Source organism: Chaetodon trifascialis, chromosome 1, assembly GCF_039877785.1.
Source record: "Chaetodon trifascialis isolate fChaTrf1 chromosome 1, fChaTrf1.hap1, whole genome shotgun sequence".
Taxonomy (NCBI): Eukaryota; Metazoa; Chordata; class Actinopteri; order Chaetodontiformes; family Chaetodontidae; genus Chaetodon; species Chaetodon trifascialis.
The window spans coordinates 16,434,395-16,460,539 of record NC_092056.1 but is presented as its reverse complement, the minus strand read 5'-3'; the positions used below and the strand labels follow the sequence as shown (position 1 = coordinate 16,460,539).

The 26,145-nt window shown below is 41.6% G+C and overlaps 1 protein-coding gene across 2 annotated transcripts in view; it reads right to left on the bottom strand.

The window, feature by feature from the left end:
- The window catches only part of LOC139334198 (heterogeneous nuclear ribonucleoprotein C), a 35,816-nt gene extending 11,376 nt beyond the window's left edge, over nucleotides 1–24,440 (bottom strand). The window contains exons 1-2 of one of the 2 annotated variants that reach the window (XM_070966960.1): nucleotides 24,247–24,440; nucleotides 18,631–18,706 (exon numbers count right to left, since the gene is read on the bottom strand). In XM_070966960.1, the coding sequence (XP_070823061.1) occupies nucleotides 18,631–18,706; nucleotides 24,247–24,268 (98 nt within the window). In that variant the 5' untranslated portion in view covers nucleotides 24,269–24,440. The remainder of the gene's footprint in view (nucleotides 1–18,630; nucleotides 18,707–24,246) is intronic. The other variant, XM_070966968.1, reaches the window with a different exon arrangement.
- Nucleotides 24,441–26,145: the final 1,705 nt, after the last annotated feature.

Sequence of the window (26,145 nt, the reverse complement as noted above, 5' to 3'; positions counted from 1 at the left end):
TGACAATGAATCAAAGTGACGTTTTATCTGAGATTCCTGTTTCGTTGATTGTGGCCACGTCTTCGGTAATAAATAATCACTGCAGGCGTCTTTTGTGCTCCACTTCTTTACAACCAGTTCACAATATTGTCAACAGTTCTTTGTCTGGGCGGTTAACATATATTGAAGTTAATACAATATATAGATATTATAGTACAAATAATGGCAGAACTTCAGCTGTTTCCTGAAAGTCAGCACATCTTCTGTCTAGCAATGTGAAGATCTGTAAACATGCCATAAACATGTTTTAGAAATATTTAGCTGAAGTAATCATGTTGTGTTGTGTTGACAATGACTGCTTACAGCATAACATATAGCTCTTTAAAACAGCAGCTAAGTTTAGGCCCAACCTGAACAAGTTACTGAATAGACTGCAGCTAAAAACAGCTCAAATGTGGTTCAAATGAAGAGTCGCACCTGCATTAATCTTAAGCACCTTTTCATCTTCTCTAAACGTTCTTGAACGGCAATGATTTGTCACCTCTGCAGTATCCAATGACAAATGAATCTGTACGTTGTCTGTTATGTTCCAACACATCATGACTGTATGAAATTAGATGTACACTCACTCAGACACAGTGTAGTCACACAATCCAGGAAGTAATGTGTGAAATAAGCTAAAATTTCCTGGAATTAATGAAATGGAATAACAATTTCCTATCATTTGTCATGCATAGTAGGAAGATTTGTAATGCATGCTCATTGCAGGAAAAGAGGGAATTAGTTCCAGTTACTTCATTTCAACACCTATTATCCACTCTGTCTCCTTCAAAAATTGTGATGGCCATTGATTCACATTTGCATTCAGATTTAGGTGAAGGACAGACTGTTTCCTCACTGTCTTCTGCTCCTTTGACAACACAGACAAGTTTAAGACAAGTCATAATGCAGGTTTAGTTAAAAATGATAGAAGCACATACTGGAAGATTATTGAGAATGAATAACAGGAGAGTCATTTTAACGTGACTTTTCACATTATTTCACTGTGCTAACACATCTTTCCTAAACAAGTTCTGCAGGGTTCCTTATCACATTCATTCACATTCATCACTTGAAATAAAATGATAAAAGAGCCGATATCTGAATATAAGCAGCCTATAGTAAAATCAAAAAGCACATGGTCACAAAACTTGCTGCAGCGTTACACAGTCTAAACCACCCACCATGAAAAAATGATTATTTCATTAATTTGACAAGAAAAACTTGAGTGTTAATTGAATAGAATTGGCAACACAAGACAAAATGGTATCCTCAGCGAACAGATGCATTTGTAAAATTGTGCACAAAAGAGACAAAATAATGGATATAAATGAAACAGCACAAGCCTCAGAATGACTTCTTGCAGCACACCTTGAGCAAACATCAGGAAAACCAGTCTGTCTTCCTCATACACTGACTGAGTAAGTAAAGTGAGAGGCGCAGTGTTTCTTACTGCAGCGTTCCAGACGGCATCTTTGTGCAGGGAAGCCTCCCAGCATGCACTGCAGTAATTTGTAGATGTGAGTCTTCTGTTATGTGAATGCCTGCATTTTTGAGGTTTCCTGCCAGATTATTGTCTAAACTAAATAAATGGTATTTTCCTGTTTTTCCCAATATAAACAGAGCATCAAGACAGAGCAGCTGCAGAAATAATGCATGCAGTGAAAAAAAGAGCATGAATCAACATCAGACCTTGTGGGTTGTCCCCTTTCCTTTGCTTTTACATCCCTTAATTCCTGTCAGAATTTCTTTCACACATATTAACGAACTTGTTCAGTCATGCTTTCTCCTATTAAGAAATAATTCTAGGATGAGACATATTCCCTGCTATAAAGTGCTGAGAAATTAATCCATGCTTTTGTGTCTTCACGCTTAGATTACTGTAATTCTCCATATGCTTGCCTCAGCCAAGGAGCTGCAGCAAAACACTGCAGCTCATCTACTAACAAAGAGAGGGCACATGGAGAACATTACTCCAGTGTTGGCCTGTCTCCATTACATAGCAGTGGAGTTTAAAATGAAATATAAAACTCTGGTAATTATCTTACCAAATAGGACCGTATGACACAATATGTCACATGAAAGTTATTACACAGAATATATTCTTGGATGTAATGGAAGTGAAGACAGTTCTTTGTATGTTTCCTATGTGTTTCTGGGAAGAAAGTGTTCATTGTCGTCAGAAATTCGCTCATTTTAGCATTTTATATGAAGTAAGCTGTTATGCTTAGCAAAGAGAATTTGTACAAACATGGATGAAACATTAACCTGGAAAGAGTTTGAGAGGTGATTTTTGTGCATTTGTGGTATTTTGTTTTGCTAACTGTGAATAAGTCAGATAATGAGTCTCTGTCCATAAGAGGGAAGCAGAAAACGCTGTGTAGCAATTGTCAACCTAAAGAGATATTTGTGCAATTGGCAGAAAATCTCATTAAATGTGTAGCATGTGTACTGGAGTTATTTTATCTCTGGTATGAGTTCATCCAATTTAATTGACATTTAAAAGAAAAAACATGTCATGACACATTTTTATTGTTTCACTTTTTCAGACTGATGCATTTTCTGTCGCATGTGCTATAGTCTTTTGTATCTGTTGCAACTCAGCCTCCCTCACTTTGTGCTTCATGGTTTTGATAGGGAAGCTCTGCACTTGTTTTGAAAAGTAGTATTTAAATAAGTCTCTCTTTCTTGCTTACCTACAATACCAGAATCCTGGATGCAAAAGTAAAAAAAATAATACTGGCGCTGAAACTATACATTTGACAAACATAGAAAAGATGAGACAACAAACTGGCATTTGTAATCCAAGATAAGAAGAAGGTCTGACCCCTTTTCATTGCACATGTCTCTCTTGTCCTAATGTGTGGTGTATTTTTATACCATAAACAGATAAACTGACAGCAGAATAAGTGAGAGAGACGCTCATGGGTTGGAAGGTAGAAAAATTTAGGAGAATTTTAATAACAGGCCAAGATGCTGTTGTTGCCCCTTAAAGTCCCAGCAGTGACTCCCAGAGGTCAGACGGAGCTGTTGCACTGGGTACTTCAGTGGAGTGCAATGACACGTGACAAAAATCCATCTGATGAAACCTACAGACAGACTGACTGCTAGACTGGAGAGCAGGAAATGGACCAGACAAGACCAGTTCACACTAAATAACCAGACATTACAAAAAAAAAGGAGAGCGCAAGGTGTAGAGGGCAGCTAACAGTTACTCTTAATTAAACCACAGTGTGTATTTATATATGGTACAGCTTTAACACACACCTGCTAGTCAATCAGAGGAGAAAAGCAAAAAGACAACAGCAAATCAGCAAGTGTCAAAAATCTACATTAAACTGAGCTGACAAAGTCCTCTACTGGCTGTAGAAATGATGACTCTTGTTAGTTTGAGGGCAAAGGAGGAGAGGTGATTGAGCCACGAGGTAAGCAGACAGAGGAGGTGGGGGAGGATGAGTGGGTCAACAAATGGTTTAAAGCATGATTAGGAATGTTCCCTAACGTAAGCCAGTGGTTATTATTACAAATATGGCAATGGCAGTCCTCTAACCTTCACAAAATAATCAGTTCAAAACACTGTCTCTATGTTTTAGTGCCTAAACCTGACCAAAGCTTGACCAGATGAATGAAACGTTTTTCTTTTCGAAACTGTGTTCTGTAAGTGCTTTATATGCCGACACATGATGGCATCCTGTTTTTCTTAATACTTAATTGCAATGTGTCCTTCATCGCCTTCCAGGCAGTTGTTTACTTTGGAGTCCATTGCACAATTTCAGACTATTTATACAGTTAAATTAATAAATAACAAAATGACAAAGAGAGACAAACTCAACAACGACAAAATCATCTTGTTGACAGCGGTATAAGAAAACACTTATATGTGTCATTCTGAAGCACATGGCTTCAGAATGAAAAAAAAAAAAATACAGATTCTTGTCATGCAATTTGAAAAACTGACTAGAACCTGAAAATTCAGCTACAGACAAAGAGTGCATTTACCGGCCGGCATGGCTCCCTGTCCTGAGTCATCATAAAATACGACGAAAACACATAACAAAGCAGGGTAATCAAGAGAGAACACATTGGAATACAACCCACACCTACACAGAGAGACTGACAGCAGCATTCAGTCAAGAAGAAATGAGATTACTGTGTGTACAAACTGCAGTTCTTATTCTTCTTGCCATGCCAAAAACATGAGAAAACTACATTTGTGCTCATGGGCTGACAATTACAGAGAGACAGAGAGAGGAGGAGAAGAAAGAGAGACCAGGGGATGTTAAGGGTGGGTATGATCAAGATGAGAGCAGAGAAGCTTTGATGGGGGAGGAGGGGGAGATGAAGGGAGAGCTGGCAGCTCGTTCTCTCCCTCAGACGCTCTCTAAGGACTGACTAAGCTTATCTACTCCCTCTTTCCTTTTCATTTAATCACTGTTACTGCTATTCTCTCCATTTTACACACATTCACAATTCCTTTCTCCAAGTCATTTTCTGTATATTGAGTGATGCCTCAGGTACCTGCATTCAGTACACACATGCATACATGCGTGCATGGACACAGATAATAATAACAGTCAAACTGTTTGTTTATCTAGATGGGCTCTTATCAATTGAGTGTTTGTATGCAACAGAAGAGATGACAACCATCTCCAATTATCTCATATTAGCTACACCAGGTCTCTGGTCAGAGTTTTACACATGCACATGCTGTCAATCAAATGCTGTCAGAGACTTTTCTGCACTGTGGTGACTACACTGTACCTCGAATATTCCTGCATGCATTGAAGGCAACATTGTAAATCAATTAGCAAGACTGCTTCATGTCAATGTGGGATTTACTGGATTTTTGTAATGAAGTTCATTGATTCTCCTTGATTGATCTGACATTTTCCCTTCCAGCTATTTTATCTATAAAAATTTTTCTAATGAATTATCATGATATGTATCGATCATATTGTGAAATAATTGCATTTGTATTTCCATCCCTTAACCATAGAAACGCTCACACACGGCAGCTTTTACAACTTGTCCTGAGGGAGAACCACATTTCTCTCATTTCCCCAGAACCTACCTATACATGCAGCAACCACACACTCCATCCATCCATTTTCTATGCCGCTTATCCCTTTCGGGGTCGTGGGGGGGCCGGAGCCTATCTCGGCTGTCAACGGGCGGGAGGCGGGGTACACCCTGGACCGGTCGCCAGCCGATCGCAGGGCGCAACCACACACTCTCCTGATTTAATCAATGATGTGTGCAGGATAGTAGCCAATCAATAACATCGCCGTGTAATCTCCTCCTTGACATCCATTACTGCATGGCTGGCTGGTCTGCGTCATTTGGATGTACAGTATGTGCTGCAGGATGGTGACATACAGCTACAGGCCCAGAACATGAGAGGTACTAGAGAAATGGTAACTCAAGTAGCTCCTAAATCTATATCCTACTTGCATCAAGGTTAAATTATAGTGTGAGAGCAATTTATTCAGTCTGGGCAATACAGCTAGATAAGGGTTATGGATCAGATTGCACTCATCTTTCCTTACTTTAGTTTAAGTAGCCCTGACTGGCTGACAGCCCTTTGGGGTTGATGGCAGCCACACCGTGGAGCTTAAAGAGGAGTTTAAGAGCAGTGCATTGATAGAGAGGAGCTGGGGAGCGCTGCTGCATCAGGAAGGCATTGAACAAGAGCCAGGACTGGAGCTGGGGCACAACAAACAGAACATATCAGACAACAGACACCGATCAGGGAACAGCAGACTCAGGAAAGAGTGTCCTACAGGAGACAGATTTTTTTTCCTTCTTTTGTCCAACAGAAGGCATTACTCTTGTCCCCTTCTAGGTGTACTCATCAGAGGTAAACTAACACTGGACTGACAGGAGGAGGCAGTGCCACCTTGCCAGAGAGTAGATAAAGTGGAGAGGAGTAGAGTGAGGAAGGATGGGTGGAGTTTTTGTTAAAGAGACAAGAAGGACAGGGACAGAGAGAGGAATGAGTCAGATTCCCCTACAGCTGTCAGGGTGGGGACATTCCTGACTGATACAGTAGGATCAGCCATGGCAGGGACGAGGCGCGGCGTATGGTATGGTTATGGTTCGACCAGCCGATCAGCCAAAGAATGACACAGTTGGAAATAATGAGCAGGTCTCATGGATCAGCCTGTGCTTTTAGCATCATTACAAGGAAACATTGGTGAGAAACTGACAGTTTCACTGTTACTCACAGCTGTTTGACACAGCTAAGTCATTAGAGACCGCGTTTTTAAATGTTTTCCCACAAGGGACAGAAGAAGGTGTCATTACACTCTGTTACCATTACACCTTATCACAGCAGCTGAAGGGGTTCAAATGTGTGGACAGATTCTCCACAACACTAAAAACATAAAGGAAGAGGACGAGAGTGCAAGGAAACACAGTGAGCATATTGTATGGAGGAGGACAAATGGCTCCAGACTGTCTAAATAAAAGATTAACATAATCTGCCTTTCAAATCAGACGGTGTTACAGGTGTTTACTGTGATTAAAAGCCCAAAGAGCTTTTAAATAAATTGCTCATTCAGCAGGACAGGATGTGAATAAATGAATAATACTGTACGCATTTTGTTGCCTCAGTAGAAACATTTTATGTAATCCAGTCTGATCAGATTTTTGGCTGGCCTCTGACACAGAAATACAAAGCAAGGCTAAAAATAACTAGATTTACCACCTTGTATGCCTCCACCAATCAGTCAAGTTGCAGTTTACATCCATGTCTGTCTGGACTCTTATAATATATGCAGTGAAGACATTGAAGGAATCTAATAAAAGGCATTGAGTGTGTTCTTTGGTGAAGAGGAAGTTATCTTGACATGTATGGTTCCAGTGAGAAACATGCTGTCTTCACTTAGAGACTATTTTAGTAAAAAGGACTCATAGAGAGCTTCATCACATGGAGCAACAACAATCACCTGAAGCTCAATATCAGCAGAACCAATGAGCTTGTTGTGGACTACAATGCTATCATGCTGCAAAAACAGTATAACGTAGATTCTTCACACACATCTTCAACCCAGCAGCACAGAAGATCTAAACAACCAGCACAGTTTGAAGGTGGACACCCAAGATTAGAGTCGCCAATTTAGGATCTGACCAAATGTGAAAACATGTTTAGTGAGATCACAGTAATTTTTGGCCCCAAGATTCTAGTCGGCTCATCCTTGAGTCCAAGTGGACATTTATGCCAGATGTAGAGAAATTCCAGGTGTTAGTGAAATATTCTGGTCATGGGAATGGGACTGATGGACAACCTGAGAACATAATACTTCCATCCACAGAGCAGAGGCATAAAAAAGGATCACAGAATTAAAAACTCCAACTTATGAATTTAAATCACCAGAAAATAAAGAATGTAATCTATATCTGTGTGTGTGTGTGTGTGTGTGTGTGTGTGTGTGTGTGTGTGTGTGTGTGTGTGTGTGTGTGTGTGTGTGTGTGCTGCTGTGACCATGTGAGTGTACACACACAGGTTATGGGTGTAGGTATGTCTGCAGAGCATAAATATGTGTATATGTAGATAGATGTGGGTTTAGCTCGGTGTGCATGTGCTGTAGAAACAACAGTCGACAATGTGGCCTAATCCTCCTGGAGGCAGAGTGTTTGTGGAGTGGGATGAGTCCAATTCTTCTGCATGACTTGAGACCATCTGCACACAACACAAAACAAAATGAGCAAACAATGCTACTCCACTTTTTTTCTTTTTTTTTAAACTGGCTTCAAAAAGGTCTTTTCAGTTAAAGTTGCCTCATGAAAAAGTGAAAGTAGCTAGAAATGATGGCTGCTTAGCATTTCATCTGTCTGTTAGTGATGCAGTGCAAGTCCTTCTTCGTATATGTGTGGCTTCTCTCCAGGAGGGCCGGCTACTTTAGCTCGGTGCCATTCATCAAAAGCTCAGGGTCTCGCTGGGAGCAGTAATTGGAAATTTCAGAGTTCAGGCTATTTAGTGCTAATTAGCAGCATTACACAGCAGTAAGGTGACAAGTGACATCCAGGGCACTCACAGAGACCCCTCCCCTGTACCCATTACCCATAAAGAGCATGAGGAGAAAATATCAAGACACTTCCTCTAACAGGGGTGACTATCCCTGTCAAAACCGACTTAAAGCACAAAGTTAAAAGGTTACCCGGGGCTGCCAACAGTAATTAATCCTTCCAGCCTTTTCAACTCTGTCAAGCCCCTGCATCGTTTCTGTGTCCTGAACTATGCTGTTGTCCTGAAATTATTGAAGAATTAAAAGCTAAAAGTCATTTCAGCTCAACTGCATGAAGGGCAAAGCAGCATGGATACACCGAGCTAAAATTAACTTCTTTGCTGGCGACCAAAAGGAAAGTAAAAAAGACAAGACGCTGTCCCAAAGATAGCAAAGCTCTGAGTGTGTGTGTGTGTGTGTGTGTGTGTGTGTGTGTGTGTGTGTGTGTGTGTGTGTGTGTGTGTGTGTGTGGCTGTGTCTAGTTAGACTATGTCATCCAGCCACAGAGCAAACAAATCCAGTTCTCTCCTCGGACAGTGAGCGAGGATCGGAAGATTTGGGGGATATATAGGGGGAATAACAAGCTGCCATTCAGAAAGACCCTCACGAGAGCTGTCTGTGGTTTTAACTGTGATCGACAGGAGTGACATTTACCGAGTCAACCTCCGACTGCAGTCTGCGATCCTCACTGGACAAAACTTTAACCTCAGCTAACATTAGCTATGCTAAGTCATCAGCCTCCCTGTATCTGCCTCACTGCTGTTAGGACAGAGACTGAAAGAAATCCAAAGTGGAGACAGAGATGTGCTCAAGGAAGGATGACGTGAAGTGTTCGACTTCAAGACATTGTGTTTGTTCAACTCAGGCAAACGCTAAGTGGGCTGCTGCTACTGCAGCAAATGAGCCATTATTATTAAGTTTCAGAAGGTCCAAGAGTAATGCAGCAGAACTAAATGCCTACATTGGAGAATGTGATAGAAAGTGGTGATCATCACATACCTTTGCAGGTAGTGATGATGTGCACACGGTGGTTATTTTCTCATATTTTTGTGAGGACCAATTTGATTTTTAGACTTTCAGAGAACTAACACAATTCAACAAATCAGGGTGGTCTGAACCAGCACAGTGTGATATGGTGGTATTTACAGTGTGTCATCACAAATTTCAGGTCATTTTTCATTCCATTTTTATCCTGCTGTCTCTCCCTCTCTGGTTGTATGAGGTCATTATGGGCAATTAATTAGCTGGACTGATTGATGTCAATATTGGATTTTTGGGTCAATGTGATAGTGGACTTTTATTTGTAGGTGTTTAATTTGCTGGACCAATCAACAACATATATTCCTCACTGTAAATAGTTTTTTTTTTAAGTATATAATCCATGCCGCAGAACCAGAGATATCATCTTTTTTATTCCATGCATTCTTCCTTCTCAAAGCCTGATGCACACTACATGACCTACAATACAACTTGACAGTTCATTCTGAGATTCAGGTGTGTTTATGCTAGCCGTGGCTAATGTAGCCTCCAGCAGAGGTCACAGATGTCTGGGAAAACTGACTCCTTTCTAAATTCACACCTCTAGATTGTTTGCATTTTCAGACTTGCATTCTTGAGACCCAGCTGAGGACATTTATCAGACCAAGCTTTTTTAAAATATTGAATTTGTTTCACCTGCGCTTTTCCTGCTATGAGAAGTCAAAATGTCTGCTGTGAAAAAGGTCTATGAATTGAGTCAACAGAGGAAGGTCTACGTAACGTAAATAACACCACAGTGTGGGTTAGGTGTGTGTGCGTGTGTGTGTGTGTTGTATTTGAAGGGCATTCATTAGTCGGTATCACAAGTTAGACTGAAAGAATTAATGGAGTGTAAAGCTGCAGGGAGGTGCTCTGAGGTGTGTGTGTGCGCATGTGTGTGTCCCTCATGGAGGCCAGAGGTCAAAAAGAGGTCTGGCTTGTTTTTGCTGAGGCGTTAATTAGCATAAGTTGGTGCTCATGCACTTGGCACTCTGGTGCAGGAAGACCAAGCCACAACATGGTGTCCACTTAATGATCTGTCTTTAAATCAGCAATGTATTGTGGCAGCTCAGTCTGGGGAGTTGCTGGCCTCCTCCTCCTACAAGGCACAAGGGAAGAAACCTTTTCGATCAAATTCACTAAATGCTTACATGTAAGTTTCTGGAGAGTGACTTCCATTTTTTAAATAAATAAATACATAAATGTATGTACGCTTGGTTATTTCACTGTAGTTCTGAGGGTCACCAGGGTCACTGATATATTGTAATACTCCTTGGGGCATGCAGCCACTTGTACCTACACACTCAATTTTTTTATATACTCATACTCTCATCTTCACCCCCCTATTCACCCTGCTAACCCCCATTACCCCTCTGTGCTGACAGAGAGCTTTTCCAGTCCAGGCCACAGAAAAGGCTCTCCTGCTGCCTCCCAAGTGCTGACATGCTCAAAGACACCCCTCCCCTCCTCACTCTTTTTTCACTGCACTCCCTCAGTCTCTCATTGCCCATATTGCTCCCCTCACCCTATCTCTGTGTAATTGTGCAGCTCTCTCTGTCATCAATGTGAACTTTGAGTTAGTTTTCTGTGTGTTCGGTCTCTGGTGGTGCTCTGTAAAGTTGCTGTCAGCTTCAATCTGGTGACCCGAGTAGAGATGAAAAGTGAGAAAAAGCACTGCGAAGGCCACAGTCCCTTAGACACATAAATGGGAACACTGGCCACTAGACAGTTATAACATCACACTCAAGTCTGCAAGAGTTATCAAGTATCAGCAGCCAGTTGATGTTTCATTGGCTCATAACTTTGAGTACAGACGTTCACTGTGCTTCAGAAGCTGTGCCATGTGTGTGAAGAGTTCCTCCACTCCTGGATCGCATTTTCTAAGTGTTTCCAGAGACACTGCGTGGTGAAAGTCACTTTTGAGCAATTGTTTATATGGTTGTATTTTTTACTGGACCCAGAGAGGCAGGCTGCTCCCCTAAGCTGACTGAGCGACTAAATGCAAGCCGGTATTGATCGTCCTTCTTCTGGCTTTTCACAGCCTTGCTGAGGACACATTAAATGTGTTATAAGTCATTAAGAGCTCCAGGCCTCAAATCTCACCTGTCTAACTTAAAATATATTGACATATTGTGCTCTGACAAACTTTTTCATTTTTTGACGAAGCCTCTGGGTGTGTAGTGATGCCTGCACAGTGTGTTTGTGTGTGAGCTTGTGTGAGTGTGTTTGTTAATGTGTCTATGCACAGTGTTCCTTCTGGGTACTGTGCTGAACACTGGGGAGCATGTGTCAGTGAATGGCTGTGTTGGGTAGACGCAGAGACATTGAATCTGTGTGTGCTTGTGAGTGTGTGTTGTGTGTGTGTGTGTGTGTGTGTGTGTACAGGGAGCAGGCTCGTCCTCTTGCTGCCCCGGGGGCTCTGAGCCCATTTCCTGTTGTGCAGTGTGATAAGTTTCCCTGTCAGATCCTCCCAGCACCACTATATTTCTGATAAGCTCCACTGCTAGTTTTCCCGACCTCTGGCACAGAGATCAATTTGAGATTGATTCAGAATGCCCTGCTGGGCCGAGCTGGAAGATCAATTTGAGATGGATTGTTCACGCCAGGGGGCCAATGACACGCAGTGCAGTGCTCACTTGCTTTCTCTCCTTTGCTTTCTTCACCCCTCACTCTCCCTGACTGTTGTTATTTCTTTCTCTCTCTGCATTTTTCTCTCTATTTTATCCTCTCTCTTTCAATTGTTTCACACTTGTCCTCTGTGCTGCTGTTCCTCTGTATCACACCCTGCGTGGCTTTCATCTTTTTACATCAATCCTTACTCATGCCTCCTTTTCTCCCTCTCCCACCTGCTTGCCTTACTTTTCTCCTCCCAGCGTCGAGTAGGCAGTAAATATAGAGATGACTTCATTTGCAGAGGGACCAACCCCTGCAGAGTGCTAAGCCTGCAGGACAGGAAAGATAGCTCATCTGGCTTGGTAATGCACACAGAATATATGGATATAACACCCCCCCCCCCCCCACACACACACACACACACACACACATGCACACACACAACTACAATACACACATTTCTAAGGAAATGCTACTACTCTCTCAGTTATGTGATTGTGGTCATTCTTGCTATCATGCCCTGAGCTATTGGGCATGATAGCACTGACTCATGACCTTTCTCCACATAACATCATGTCTACAGGAACCATATCACTCTCTCCCACCTTTGTCACCGGCCCTCTCTCTCAATCCACCCAGTCTTCCATCTTCAGTTGGCCTCTGCTGTCTCAAAGGCAATAGCAGTAGCTCTGAAACCAGCAGATACACTCACATCCCTCCTCTGCACAGAGTGACCTTTTCCCCAGCAGTACATCCACCTCTGACTGCACTGACCTTTAGCTACAGCACAGCCCCCGTCATCTCTCCCAGGTATGGACTGCAGACAGCGCATCGTCTGTGCATCCATGCAGACAGAAAGCCGACAAAGGACAGAGGAGGAAAGTGGGATGGAAAAATTAAAATGGCAGTTACATTGTAAAAATTGATGCTGGAGTGGGAGGGGGGTGCAGTCAGCGTCGATAAAGAGTTAGTGGGTTGAAAAAGTGACACCTTGGCTATATGCTGTCTTGCCAATGGTGGGCTCTCTCTGGGTCACTCAGGGAAGGTGTGTGAGGACTAACTAGTGCACATGAAGTGTTGTCCAAACACGATTAGAGGCAAGTGTTCATAGCTGTTCCACAGTCAAAGGCAGAGTGAAAAGCCTGCCATCATGGGGAGGGGGGGAGAATGTGATGAATCATACAAATGGAGATAAGAGTGAACACTGACTAGCAGTCTCTCCTCAAAGGCACTCAAAACGAGGCAGAAAAGGTTGTGTGAAGAATAAAAAAAGACCTGCCTACTTTCCCACAGCCGCACATCTGATCCGTCGCTGTGTAAAGTGTACTTGCTGATTGGATCTGTTTCAGAAACGTCGTAAGCAGCATCTCCAAGTCTGATGTGTGAAAAGATGTGTTCAGGTGCTGTTTGGCGATTTCATAGATCTTTGTTCGAAGCATACTGATGCCTTAACTCTTCAGGCTGCCTCACTTTGTTGAACCTCCTTTAGGGGAGTTCTCACCAGTGTTTCTAGTGTTAGCACAAAAAAAAAGAGTGGTATATTTGTGCTGCTGACTTTACAATTAAGATCATCAGCCAAGCGTATATGTAGCAAAACACAAAAGAAACAGTTGTGTGTTATCTTAATGAAAACTGCTGGCCAACAATAGACCAAATTACATACATTTAAACATGAGTTTGCATGTTTAATATGATCTGCAAAGCAAAAGGTAACTGTGGCACAGACCCTCATGTTTCAGGATTTCTAAGGTTTTGCTGGGGTTGACATTGATTGTCCGCAGTTCTTGACTGCTGTTGCATATATCAGCGTTGCCTGATTGTCATTCACAATAAGACAAAGATTATTAGATTTATTTCACACCTCACACAAAATCTTGCTGCACTGAGCTGGGAGTGAGCCGGGTCTTACACATGAAGATGAACAGCTTTCATGCCTGTCAATCAGAGGACCTGATTGGCCACATGGTGACTAACATGGCCAGAACAACATTGATACTCTAAAGGAAAACGCTGCCATGCAGGCCTAGAACTCTCTCCACACTTCATTTAACTTCATTTTACTGAGGTGCAGACATAAGCAGAACGAAGAAAGAGAAGAGAAACTGAAGGCTGAGAAATTCATTACTGTGAGGTGGAGTATTCTCTGAAGTGCTCTTCAATATACAATAAATGAACAACCCGAACCAAAGTCACGCTGCATTTTTTCTATTAGTATTTTGCCTTGTTTTCCTATAATAATTGATTTTCTGAATATATATCAAAAATTATCAAATACTTGCTGCAATGACTTCTAGCCAAGTCAGCAAAGCACGGGACAACTACTTCATATACCCTTTGAGGAAATGAGTGTGGTGGCCTGCAGAATGGTTATCGCAGCCTTCACAGAGTCACACAGCCCCAGTCATGAGCTCACACTACACTCCTACATGGACCAACCTGCACTGCACTGTTCGTAAACATAACCCAACATCCACACTAGCAAGGGGCAGGGTGGGGGGCAGATCAAGCACCATTGCATGTGTTTTTACAAACAACAGCATGCTCTTTTTCCAACTAAAAATATGATTAATTACCTGGCAGTCTGTGGCCCCTGTGCACTATGCAACCCCAGTTTAACCCTCTGTCTAAATAATGTTTAAAAGTGACATTTTTTAGAGAGATGATCAGGATGTCATGTGTACAGATTTAGCTCTGGGTGGGTGTCATAACAGTTGGCAGACAGCTGTGTTGTGACAATGAGAGTGATGTCACAGAAACATGTCATCAGACGGAGGTCCTTCATGAAAATGGGTGAACTCCAACACTGCTCTCTTGACTGTTGATTGCCTCCATTTGCCCTTTGCTTCTTCTCTGCTTGTGGTGGTTTTACAGATGTCAGCCAGCTGAGCCTCAGGCAAGATACACATATACAATCTTAAAAAAAATTGTGACAAATGTTGCTTGGGAACAAATGAGATGAAGGAAAAATGTAACTAAAAATACACTCAGTAAAAAAGAAAAGAAGAAGAAAAGCTGCATACTGTCACTTTACAGATCTCTTCCCAATACAGCCACAATGGCTCTTAAGAAATGTAAAGAATAATTCTGGTTTCTTGAAACTTCTGTCTTTATTTTTAGAGTTTTTGTCATAGGGGTAAGAACCCAGCCATCAAAGGGTCATTTGGCCAGATGTAAGCCATACACAGCTAAGGAGAAGATGGTAGGTTGTATTCTCTTCCAATAAGTTTGACTTACTTGTTTTTTTAAAGTGTATGATCTTCTGTTTCTTGTTCTTGTCCAGTCACACACCTTTCAAATGATATTAAAACATTCCCAGGTCTCAGCAGTGTTACCATTACGATACAAATGGATTAAAAAATGACTGAAGTTACAATAAACCGGAATGATCTTTATCGCTGCTGTAGCCTACTTATGTGACCCATTTCTTGTCACTCTCTTATCCATCTTTGCACTATCTGCCATCAGATTATCCCTAAAGTTGCAGCAGATACAGATAGGACATCGTCACCCACTGCTCAACTGGCAACTGCAGAGTTCATACCCTGATGCCTCCACCTGTCCTGCTTGAGCTCATGTGACAGATGGGCCCACTGCATCGTTTCCATCCAAACTCAAATTCCCCTATGACCAGCCCTTCTGATAATTAAAACAGATGAGAGAATATTAAAAGAATGAAGCGCATGGAGAAAGCTGATGAAAATACCAAAGACCAGATGCTCAATTACTCTGCGCTCAGGCCAGTCATCTCTTCACTGACATGTAAAATGGAGCAGATAATAAAGTGAGCACTGTAATGACTGAACACAGACTGGGCATGTATACAGAGGAAGCTACGACCACACCGCCACGAGCTAAGGATCAGTGCTCGAGGATTGATGAGAATCCCTCAGAAGTCCAGTGTCTGAAACAATTACATACATACATATACACAGCACAGACTCACACACATGCACCTCTGGGGCTCTTCCTCTGGCACCTGAGCCTCCTTATAGAGGCCACACAGTACAGCGAGCTTTTGTAGTAGTGCACTGGAGCACACAGAGGTCACGGCTGCAGCTGCAGCGGCAGCGTCTGGGCTGTGAAACATTTGCCTTCCCTCTACCCCATCCCTGCAGCCACAGCTGGGACTCGCTGAGCTAGAGGGGACCTGTGACAGTCAGAAGCCATGAACGATAAATGATGACAAAACCCTTATGTTGCCAGGGTCGTTCTAGAGCAAATGGCCTGGGGGGAGACATATGAGAGAGTAGCAGTGGGAGGAGAAAAAAATGCACCAGCTATCATGAGACATGAAATGACTTCGGCTAGATTAAGAAAAAAAGCCTCTCTTGGGTTTAACTGTAGATAGATGGTGAAAATTAAATTTTTAGAGCTTGATAATCCAACTTTCTAGCAACAATAATTCACAAATGCTGGCAACCCGCATGCTGTTGCATGAGCAGATTACATTGCTTTAGCGTCTTAGACATGAGTTGAAAAGTTTGTAATCTAGGCCACAGGCAGTGGTGTTTGTTGGCCAGTTCTGTGAGAACAGTGGGAGGAGGGAGGAGACAGGGCACACTGCTGCCAGCAGCACAGAGCACGACTGTTGGAGTATGGACAGAGAGATTTGGTGGCTGTCTGGCTAGAATTTGCATTTGTGACTTTAGGAGTGTTATAGTTTTGTTTCTGGAAAATGATCATGTGGCTTGGCCTATCTCATAATTAATTTCTCTCAATTTTCCTAAAACTCAAAATCTATGTAGTGCTATGCAGATAAAGGAAAAACATATTTAGATGCTGCCTTCCAACAACATGAAAGCAAAAACATTTTCTGTTTGCAGCTTCACATCATGTGCACATCAATGTTTATAGCCATGCGTGGCTCTGTTGGTGTGTCAGCCCACTTTGGTGGTCAAGTCAAGCAGAGTAGCACTTGAGAAATTATGTAGCAATGTAAATTATTGGATGGATTGCCATGAAACACTGCACAGACATTAATGGTGTCCAGAGAATGAATCCTGGTGACTCAGGTGATCCCCTGACTGAACTGTTCACTTATCCTATGAAACATCACAACATATACTTGATGGATTTGCACAAAATTTGGTACAAACATTCACAATATCCAACTTGTCCAACTTGGTTTTAATTGAAATGTCTCAAGAACTATTGATGGATTGCCATAATTTCCCATCAGCCTCTGCTGTACTTGGTGTTTTGTGATAAATAGCAAGCATTTGCATGCTAAACTAAGATGGCAATCATGGTCAACATTACAGATACCTAAAATCAGCATGTTAGTGTTGTCATTGTAAGCATGTTAGCATGCTGATGTTAGCATTTAGCGTGTGTTCACTGTCTCACAGAGCTGCTAGCACTGCTGCAGGTCTTGTTCTCAGCTTAGTTTATTCCATAAACAGCCACAGAAAACTTGGTGTGCTTTAAGTTCATGTCATCTCTGTGAAAAATCAGGCGGGCCCGGGCTATATCAGGATTCATACCTCAGGTGTGTTTTGTGCGGTTAGTCATTGCGTGCGTGTGTGTGTGTGTGTGTGTGTGTGTGTGTGTGCGTGTGTGCGTGCGTGCGTGTGTGTGTGTGTGTGTGTGCTACGTGACTAACCTCATTAATGCATGGCCGCACGCTGTTGAATAACTACATGGTGGAATGGGCAAATAATGTCTGGGGGTTTAAGGTTTAGGCAGAGATGGTCAGAGGCAGTGGTGGAGGCAGCACAGGCAGAAAGTCAGATTAACTGTTTTGAAGGACATGCAGGGGACATAATATATAATGTCCCATACTGCAAAATTTACTGTATAGCTCCACATACTACTGATATGATGACACCGACAGAGGGACAGGAAACGGACCTGCCAGGAATGGAAAAATATCAGCATTTATTGTGGAGCTGGAAGCATATGTGGAGTCCCAATTATGCAGAAGAAAGAATGATAATGAGATTTGCTGATCAGGCGCAGGACAAACAAGTTGGCATTAATATTACTACATCTGCTTTTATTTTTCTATTCTTGATTGTATTCCTTACCTATTTTACATTTTGCACTATGGAGGAGCCAAATATTTCATCATTATTTATTACGTTTACTCCAGGTGCTTTAATGTGAGTATCTTTCCTCTCTCTCTCCACTGTCAGCAAAAAGCCTTGCATTGCTGCACTGGCACAGCTATTTATACATTTGTTTATTTATTTATTTGTTTATTAGAATTATCATTATTATTCTTTTTACATGTGTGGAAGTGGAACTAAACACACATTTTCAGAATCCAATGACTAGTGACATTCTTATAATAATGACATCCCCTTTCTCTTTTCTGATTAATTTTCTAAGTACCTTGTTTATTGTTTTTCATCCATTGCTGTATGGACCATATACGGACTTTACAGTCAGTAGGGTAACAGCTAAGAAACGAGAGTCTATTCAAATTTCACACATCACTCTCTGTGGTTTATTCTCATTAAAAGAGCTCAAACCTACAGAGCTGCAGCCAGAGCAAGAGATGCTGTTCAAGGAGGGAGTTGAAGGTAAGAATAATGAAGCCATGAATGAATTTGTACAAGCCCACACACTGTCGTCCCTCCCAGTGCCCTCCATTTCCTTCACCTGCTATCTATGCAGACATTTAATGTTAATGTAGCTCCACAGTGCTATATTGAACCACCAGCAATAAACAGTAATCAGCTCCAATCACATATGTGCACTACATCAACAGACAGATTAAAACATTGACTGATGGAGACAGCACCTCTGGCCAAAATCAATAGCAGCTTACATACACGGCTGGTATGAAGCTAATAACAAATAATGGTGCATTGATTGCAGTGCTGAGGTGTAGCTATTGAGCTGCAGATAAAGGGCTGCAGCAAAGAACAGATCACATAATTATCTTTGAGTGTGCATGGGGCAGGAGTGTGTGTGTGTGTGTGTGTGTGTGTGTGTGTGTGTGTGTGCGTGAGAGTGCCGGGGGGAGACTCACCCGTAAGTGGTGTTGCTGGCCCTCTTACTGGCTGCCCTGGAGCGGCTGGACTTCAACTCTCCACTCATGCTCATGTCTGCACAGAAGAGCAACCAATTAATTTTGTACTGATACACCAAATAGCATCATAACACAACACAGCAGGGGTACAAAGCACAAAGGAGGGTGTTGAGATGATTAACTAACCTGCATACTTTGTTCAATGTCTGCTCGTGTTTGTCTCAGACCCAAGTTTGCTCTTAATTTGCGCAAAATTAGCCTCAACTGCTGGAGCTGTTGTCATCATTTGACATGATAATGACTAAAGGGCTTGGTAAGACTGACAGTGGCTGCTTTTCACACGCATCTATCACTCTCTGTTGATTGCTTCTGTCACACCGAGCCAGCTGTTCACCTCCATTTTTGTCTCCTGTCTGCAGGCGAACATTAGAAGCCTGGTGAGGCTTTAGACTTGTCTCAAAAGCCAAACCCCTTCTCTCTGTGTCCTTGTATATCTCTCCTGCAAACATGGTCCAATGGGCCAATTAACCACAAGCCATCTTGATTACAGGATATGTCGACAGCTCGCTGCTCGTGTTGGTCGTGGCTCAGCAGTGTTTTACCAAAGGTGAGTATAAAAGAGAGGAAAAAAGTGAAGGAGTAAAAAGAGGAGGAGAGGAGAGGAGGCTGGTCTGACATGGACAGATGGGTGGTGAATGGAGTGTGACTGGGCCAGCTGCACATACACTCACACAGCGTGACTGTCAAATGGCTGGAAGCTACAATTAATTAAGTATGGGTTTGAATGTGTGGAAAGAAATTTAGACATGTGTGCGCGCCTTTACCTCCCACAGCAGAGATAATTTCTGACAGTTTATAGTCAAACAGTGACCTGCTGGAAGGCTTCTCTGCAGCCAACGGTGTTTCTGCTGGTGATGCACTGGCCCCTGCTGCTGACGCCTTAACTATTGCTTTCCTGAAGCCACATGTGCATGCACACAAGAATACAGACAAAAAAAATAAGTGAACACATTTTATAAAAATGTAGTAAGTATGGGTTTTGAATATAATGTTAAAACAAGTAGAGGCATTAATTGTCAATTTCATTTGGGTAAAAAGTCTGAAACTATTCCAGAAAGTTGTACTGCAGCCTCTAAGAGCAGAAAATGTATTAACTTATTGTAAAGGATATCTTATTATAATAATTATTAGTGTAAAACTCTGATAAATAATTCATATGAGAACACCTCTACTGGATAGGTCATACTTTTCACATGCCTGTGTGGCATTTTCATGTGACAGTAACTACATCTTCCTCCACTAAGATGACAGAAGACTGACACCTCATGAGAGAAATGATGTGTGGACCACTCTGAAAACATACTGGACAGTTCTTCATCAACGCAAAATGCGACTGAAGTGATTTTATGGCAGAAGGAAGTAAAACAGAGTTTTATGATGTGTTTGGTGAGCAGTGTGATGACTGTATGATTGACTGCATGAAGGAGCCATTACACAGGAAGAGAGTGGAGGACGCTGCTGAGCACAGTTGTGTCGCTCCACAGGAGCAAAACGTCAGGAGGTAATCAGGCTGCTATTTGGTAAACAAAATCCTATACACTACAATTAACCTCTCCGGTGCAGACTACACACACACACACACACACACACACACACACACACACACACACACACACACACACACACACACACACACACACACACACACACACACAGTGTTTTAGTTAAATGTATGGATGCAGCTTTTACATTTTGTGATAATTTGCTGTTTGTGCTGAAATTCCCTCCTTTACTGCTATTCAGGAATGTATTTCAGGAGTGCTTTTTCACCCCCCCCGCTTGGCTACTCAAACACAAAGGTCTGTATAATCACCAGTTAAGGCACACACAAGTCTTCAGTGATAACCCACATTATGCCCAGTAATTGTGTTGACTGTGGAGATGATGAGTGCAGTGATAATGGTGACTGATGGTTTTTGGGATGCAATTTAGCATGTTTCCCTTACTGCCATCCATATCAGTAAGACTTTACTTTAACCCTCTATCATTTCTAGCACAATATAAACAATGAATAAATGGTTTATGATGCACTATTTGTCTGCAAATAAAATAGCATTTTTAAGTGTTTACTAAAATGCAGCATTTGTTTAAAAAAAGCATCTTTTCCTATGAAGTAATATTTTATATTATTACAACTGTATTTCATTGTCATCCATTATCTGTTTATACACCAACATCCACTTGCGGGCGTCCACAGGAGGATTTAGTTGCTGACAAATACATTAAAAAACACATTTGCTCACTGCTAAAATAAAAATTAAAATATGCTAGAAACTAAAAAAAGGTTAAATGTTTATTCTAAAATGTTAAATACACATGGGCATGTTAAAGTAAAGCGGTACTTATGCCAACATGTGATCTTTTGGTTCTCATTTGTGCCTTCTTTTAAAGATTGCATCTATTGTGGAGGGGAAAATTTGAAAGAAGGGCAAGAAAAACATTTGACTCCAACTGAAATGCATCATTAACAGATTGATAGTATGTCTACATAATAACGTATGAAGAAACAGCTCAGGCTTGCTTCATCTTCGTTGTCCACAGAACTGTACAAAACAACAGCACTACTGCAGTAAACACACACACACAGATGTTTGGATGCATCAAAGACAATATTACATTATATTGCGAACCATAAAATTGCCTGTATGGTGATAGCATCATTATCATGGGTGGTGTGTCATTGAATGGTGAGTCATGATTTTCATTACAGACAAGCTGAATCAAGAAAAGTCCGACAGACTGCAGCTAAAAAACAGTGTTTGTAAAAGAGGAGCTAAGGGCACCAAAGGACACACCAAGGTCAAAGCCAATCAGCCATGATGAAGTCTAAAGCCTCGTCCTCTGCCACGGTCTACAGTCTATCGCTGTGCTTTGTATCCACGGATGTCAGGCTGAGTGCCAGACTGTCACTTCATACTGAGCCAAAGTGAGAGCTGACTTAATCACACTACCTAGAAAACAACACAGTAACAACGTGGAAAAGCCTTTCTTATTCTAAATTATTCTCCACAGGAGGCGGGAGAGGGGCGGATGCTTCACCTGCCTGGACAGCCTGTGAAGACCTCAGCCAGGCAGCATCCAGCCTGCTGAAGTGTCCTTGAAATCTCCAGCAGCTCAAGGAAAGCTGCTCTGTCAGAACCTGCACTTTCACCTCCCTGCCTATAATGAAATGACAACTGCTCTGCCAGGGTCAATTAACTATTCCATTAATTCTTTTTTATATTACTACTAGGCTTCTGATGATTCACGTATGCAACCATAAAAACTCAAGAATGAAACATTAAGACCGTCATGGCCTCTGCAGAGGGGTTCGTGCACAGCATGCATTTTAAGTTCACAGTTGGCAAGCAGACTTTTTTCCCCCAAATTTCATTTTTGCTGTTTGGAAAAAGGCCAACATAATTTGCCTTAAAAACAGCTCACACAGTAACGTGCATAGGAAAATATAATTTGCCACTGTATGTTAATGTGTTAATCTGTGCCCTTTGAAGTCGCTGATGTGTGGGAGATGGGATCATAACATGATCAGAGCAGATAAAAACATCCCAAAATCTTCTGTCTTCTATCATCATTTTCTTTCTTCCTTATTGTTAAATTGTTCAATGGGCTGAAGTGCATCTATACATTTTTTGAAATTTTCAATTAATGTTTCAATCAAACAGCTAATTTCATACCTGAACACAAACGCTGGGTGAGCTGACGATGCACACACATATTTTCAGTGGTGTCAAAGAAAACAATGTTTTGTAATCCTCTCACACATCTTCCTTTTCTCAAACCTTCCACCCAAAAAGACAAAAATATAAAGCAATTATGACTGAACGCCACTGGAACAATCGTTTTAAGTAGGACAACCGGGACTGAAAAATTGATTTCACTTTAACTGGCTTTGGCAGATTTCAGAAACTGTTTCATATCTTGGTGATTTTTCTGCTTTTTTTCTTTTTCTGTATTGTACATTTCCCTCACCGCTACTTGTTTCAATCTAATTGGTAATGACTTTGCTGAAAGCTACAACTTTTTTGATCATCTTAGCTCAGAACAAAGTTGCTGTCAAGATAAAAAGCTGTTTGAGATAAAGCAGAAGAAAGAGACAAGTGGAAAGTGACATATTTTTTAGTTGATTGCACTAAATACAATTTCTTCACCTAGTTTGTTCCACTCTTCAAATATGGTTATTTCCCTTGTGTTTTGCCTTAAACTTCAAATCAATTTGATCATCTGTATGCTCTGTTGTGGCACTTTGTTTACATCCTGTTGTGCATTTTGCTGATGTTTAAAACATTTTAAAGCGGCCTTGCTCTGCTTGTTTTCACTGTAGGATGTGCACAGCCTTTTAGCCCTCACTAGCCACAAAGTTAATTAGTCAAACCACCGTCTGGCACTCTACATATGAAAAGGAGGTAGTTTGTCAAATGTGCATATAGAAGCACAGCATGCATGACTCTTGCTGACAGGCTCTGTAATCTGTCATGCATGTCGTCTCCATTTCCCTCAATGCAACTGACCTCAGGTCAGACTTGGAGCCAAACAGCATTCATGCAGCTTTAGTTTCCGCTCTCAGGGCTAAATGCAGTGTAATCACATTCATCACTGTCAACACTGAATACTGATTACAATACTAACAGATAAAAAAGTGAAGCTGATAGAAAGGATAGGGAAGGTTAATATGACTAGATGGTATGTTCAGAAAGATGCTGGTGTGTGCCATAAAAAAAGACTGGATTTAAGCGCTACATCAGTAAAAAGGGAGGTGAGTGAAAGCTCTGGCATTGCAATGAGCGGAAATACAGCAGTACCACAGTGTTTCAGCCGGTATTGAATTCTACTACTCTACTCTACTCTACTCTACTCTACTCTACTCTACTCTACTCTACTCTACTCTACTCTACCACTTTACCAACAGACATGTAGCTTTATGAGTAGGGTGCTGTTTCTGAACTAGTGTGGAAGTTGAGAGGAGGTGTAGCCACTCTGCCAGCATGCCTGTAACAGTAAACTGATTGGGAACTGTTAGCACGAGAGAATCATTCTACAGATTAAGAAAAAGAAAACAAAATGTATGCTTCAGTCCATCACCAGAGAGCGGGACTGTGTAAGCACAAGTAAGTCTTCGGACAGTGCTGACCTTGTCAGTGTGGGAGACGAGTTGAGCTTTGATCATATGAAACTGTACATGAAGTTGTCAGGAACACCTCTTAATGCATCATAATGTTTATATCACAGTCTCAAACGTCCCATAGATCTTTTATCAAACCAGCATTTGGATCAGTGTGTAGGTACGGAGAAAGACAGGAAAAAAATAGCTATGAGGCAAACCTGAGAAGGAAGCTGGCATTCAGGATGAAGCGTACAGACTAGCAAACATAAGCTGAATCTATAACAGAACGGATTGTAGAGGGCAGAGAATGGGAGGGGGAGCAAGAAATGAGAGGCACAGTGGAAAATATTGTCTTTCAGAAACCCAGTGCTGCATGCAAACATCCACTAACACATGCATGAACACACACACACGCACACACACACATACACAGGGATACACCCTTGTATACTCACATCTTGGGCTGAACAGGGTCATATCAGGGATGCCAAATGACCAAGAGACAGAGAAGAAAGGCTTGCCAAGGATTCTTTGCTTCTGTCTTGCAACTCACTCTTTTTTGGTCCTCACTCTTGCTGTGTGTGCCTGTGTAGATGTGTGTGTATGTGTGTTTTCAGGCTGCCGTTTGGCTGACTGCTGTGATACTACTGAGTCAGTAACAAACCAGCTAGAGAAGCACCAATGGGATGTACCAAATGTTTTCCTTTGGCAGGGGTGAACAGGGGTGCAGTGGGCTGTTCCATTAGCAGGAGAACTGGCAGGAGGATTGGATGTGTGCAGCTGCTTTCCCCTCAGCAACAGGAGCCTGGCTGAAGCTCAGAGCTTACAAATTCCAGCCAGGCGAAGAGGAAGCTGCTGGAGTGTGTGCAAGTGTGTGTGAGGATCTTAATGTACATGCAGGAACCTGAAGAAGCAGCGGTACACATGCTCCACTTCACACTGACAATGTACAAGGACTATATCAGAGACTGTGTGCACTGAAACAAACAAACTAAATGATACATGCACAATTACTTATTCAGAGGAGAAAAGAGACCAGACATGTTTCATGACAATCATATTTATATTAATTAATGATTATCTAACAGAGAGGCATTCTAGGAAAAACATGCATACACACATTGAAGAAGCATACACAGTGTCTAGTGAGATTATGTAAGACACAAGAAAAAGGCATTAACGCAAAGTCCAATTTGTATGTCAGTGCAGCATATTTGATGAGCTAATAAGCAATTAGAAGTCGGAAATGCTTGGACAAACAGTGACTTAATCTCCTCACTAAACCTGAACCATATTAAACAGGTGAGCCACATGCAAACAGAAACTGAAGCTTTCAATGCAACTCCGGTGGTACCATTAGGATAACAAAAAAAATTCCATCACTGAGATCTTGATTATACTTAATGCAGCATCTGAAAACATACCTAGCGGAATCACTTATTGCATATTGAAAACTGTGCATGCTGTCTAATCGTTGTTCCATTTATGTGGTGCCGTAGTTGGAGAGAATACACCTGAGGGTGTTTAATCTTTTTGGCTCCCGAGGAGAGTCTTTCATGTGGGTTTAATTAGCTTCTTTAACAACCAACACAGGGTAAGACTGGCTGTAAGCCAGACTTTAATCTTAGTCAACTCTGAAATGATTATTACCTCTTTTCACACTACACTTAACCCAGGCACAATTGCATTATTAAACTGTTAACCCTTGGATAACTGTGCCCTCAGCAGTGTGACAAGGAGCTAAATTATCCCTGGGCTAAATTATCCCTCAGTCTATAATGTGCAATAACACAGAGGTATATATATATATATATATATATATATATATATATATATATATATATATATATATATATATATATATATATATATATATATATATATATATATGTGTGTGTGTGTGTGTGTGTGTGTGTGTGTGTGTGTGTGTGTGTGTGTGTGTGTGTGTGATGTTAACACTAAGGGCTAAAAGTACATTCCGCAGCTGTTTTTGTTTGTTTGTTTTTTGTATGTTTGTGTATGTAAACTAAGCTACCATGTGAGTCTCTGACAGCATATCTCAACCCAGATGAACATAAAGCCATACTGGCATAGTGAGAACATGTTTGCATAAGGAAACTAATAATATATTGCAATATATTCCTCAAACACAGGTTATAGCTCAGCACTCCCACTGCCATGTGTGGGTGCAGCCTTCTCAGATGAGATGTATTTGGTGAGGTATGCATTTGGTCGGTGTTGCTCTTTGATACAATGTGTAACGCCTGCAACAAGAACACGCAGATAAAATGACAGTCGGCTTTTCTTCTGAGCTGAATGAGGAGGGTGAACATTTGTGCTTATATATCTAAATC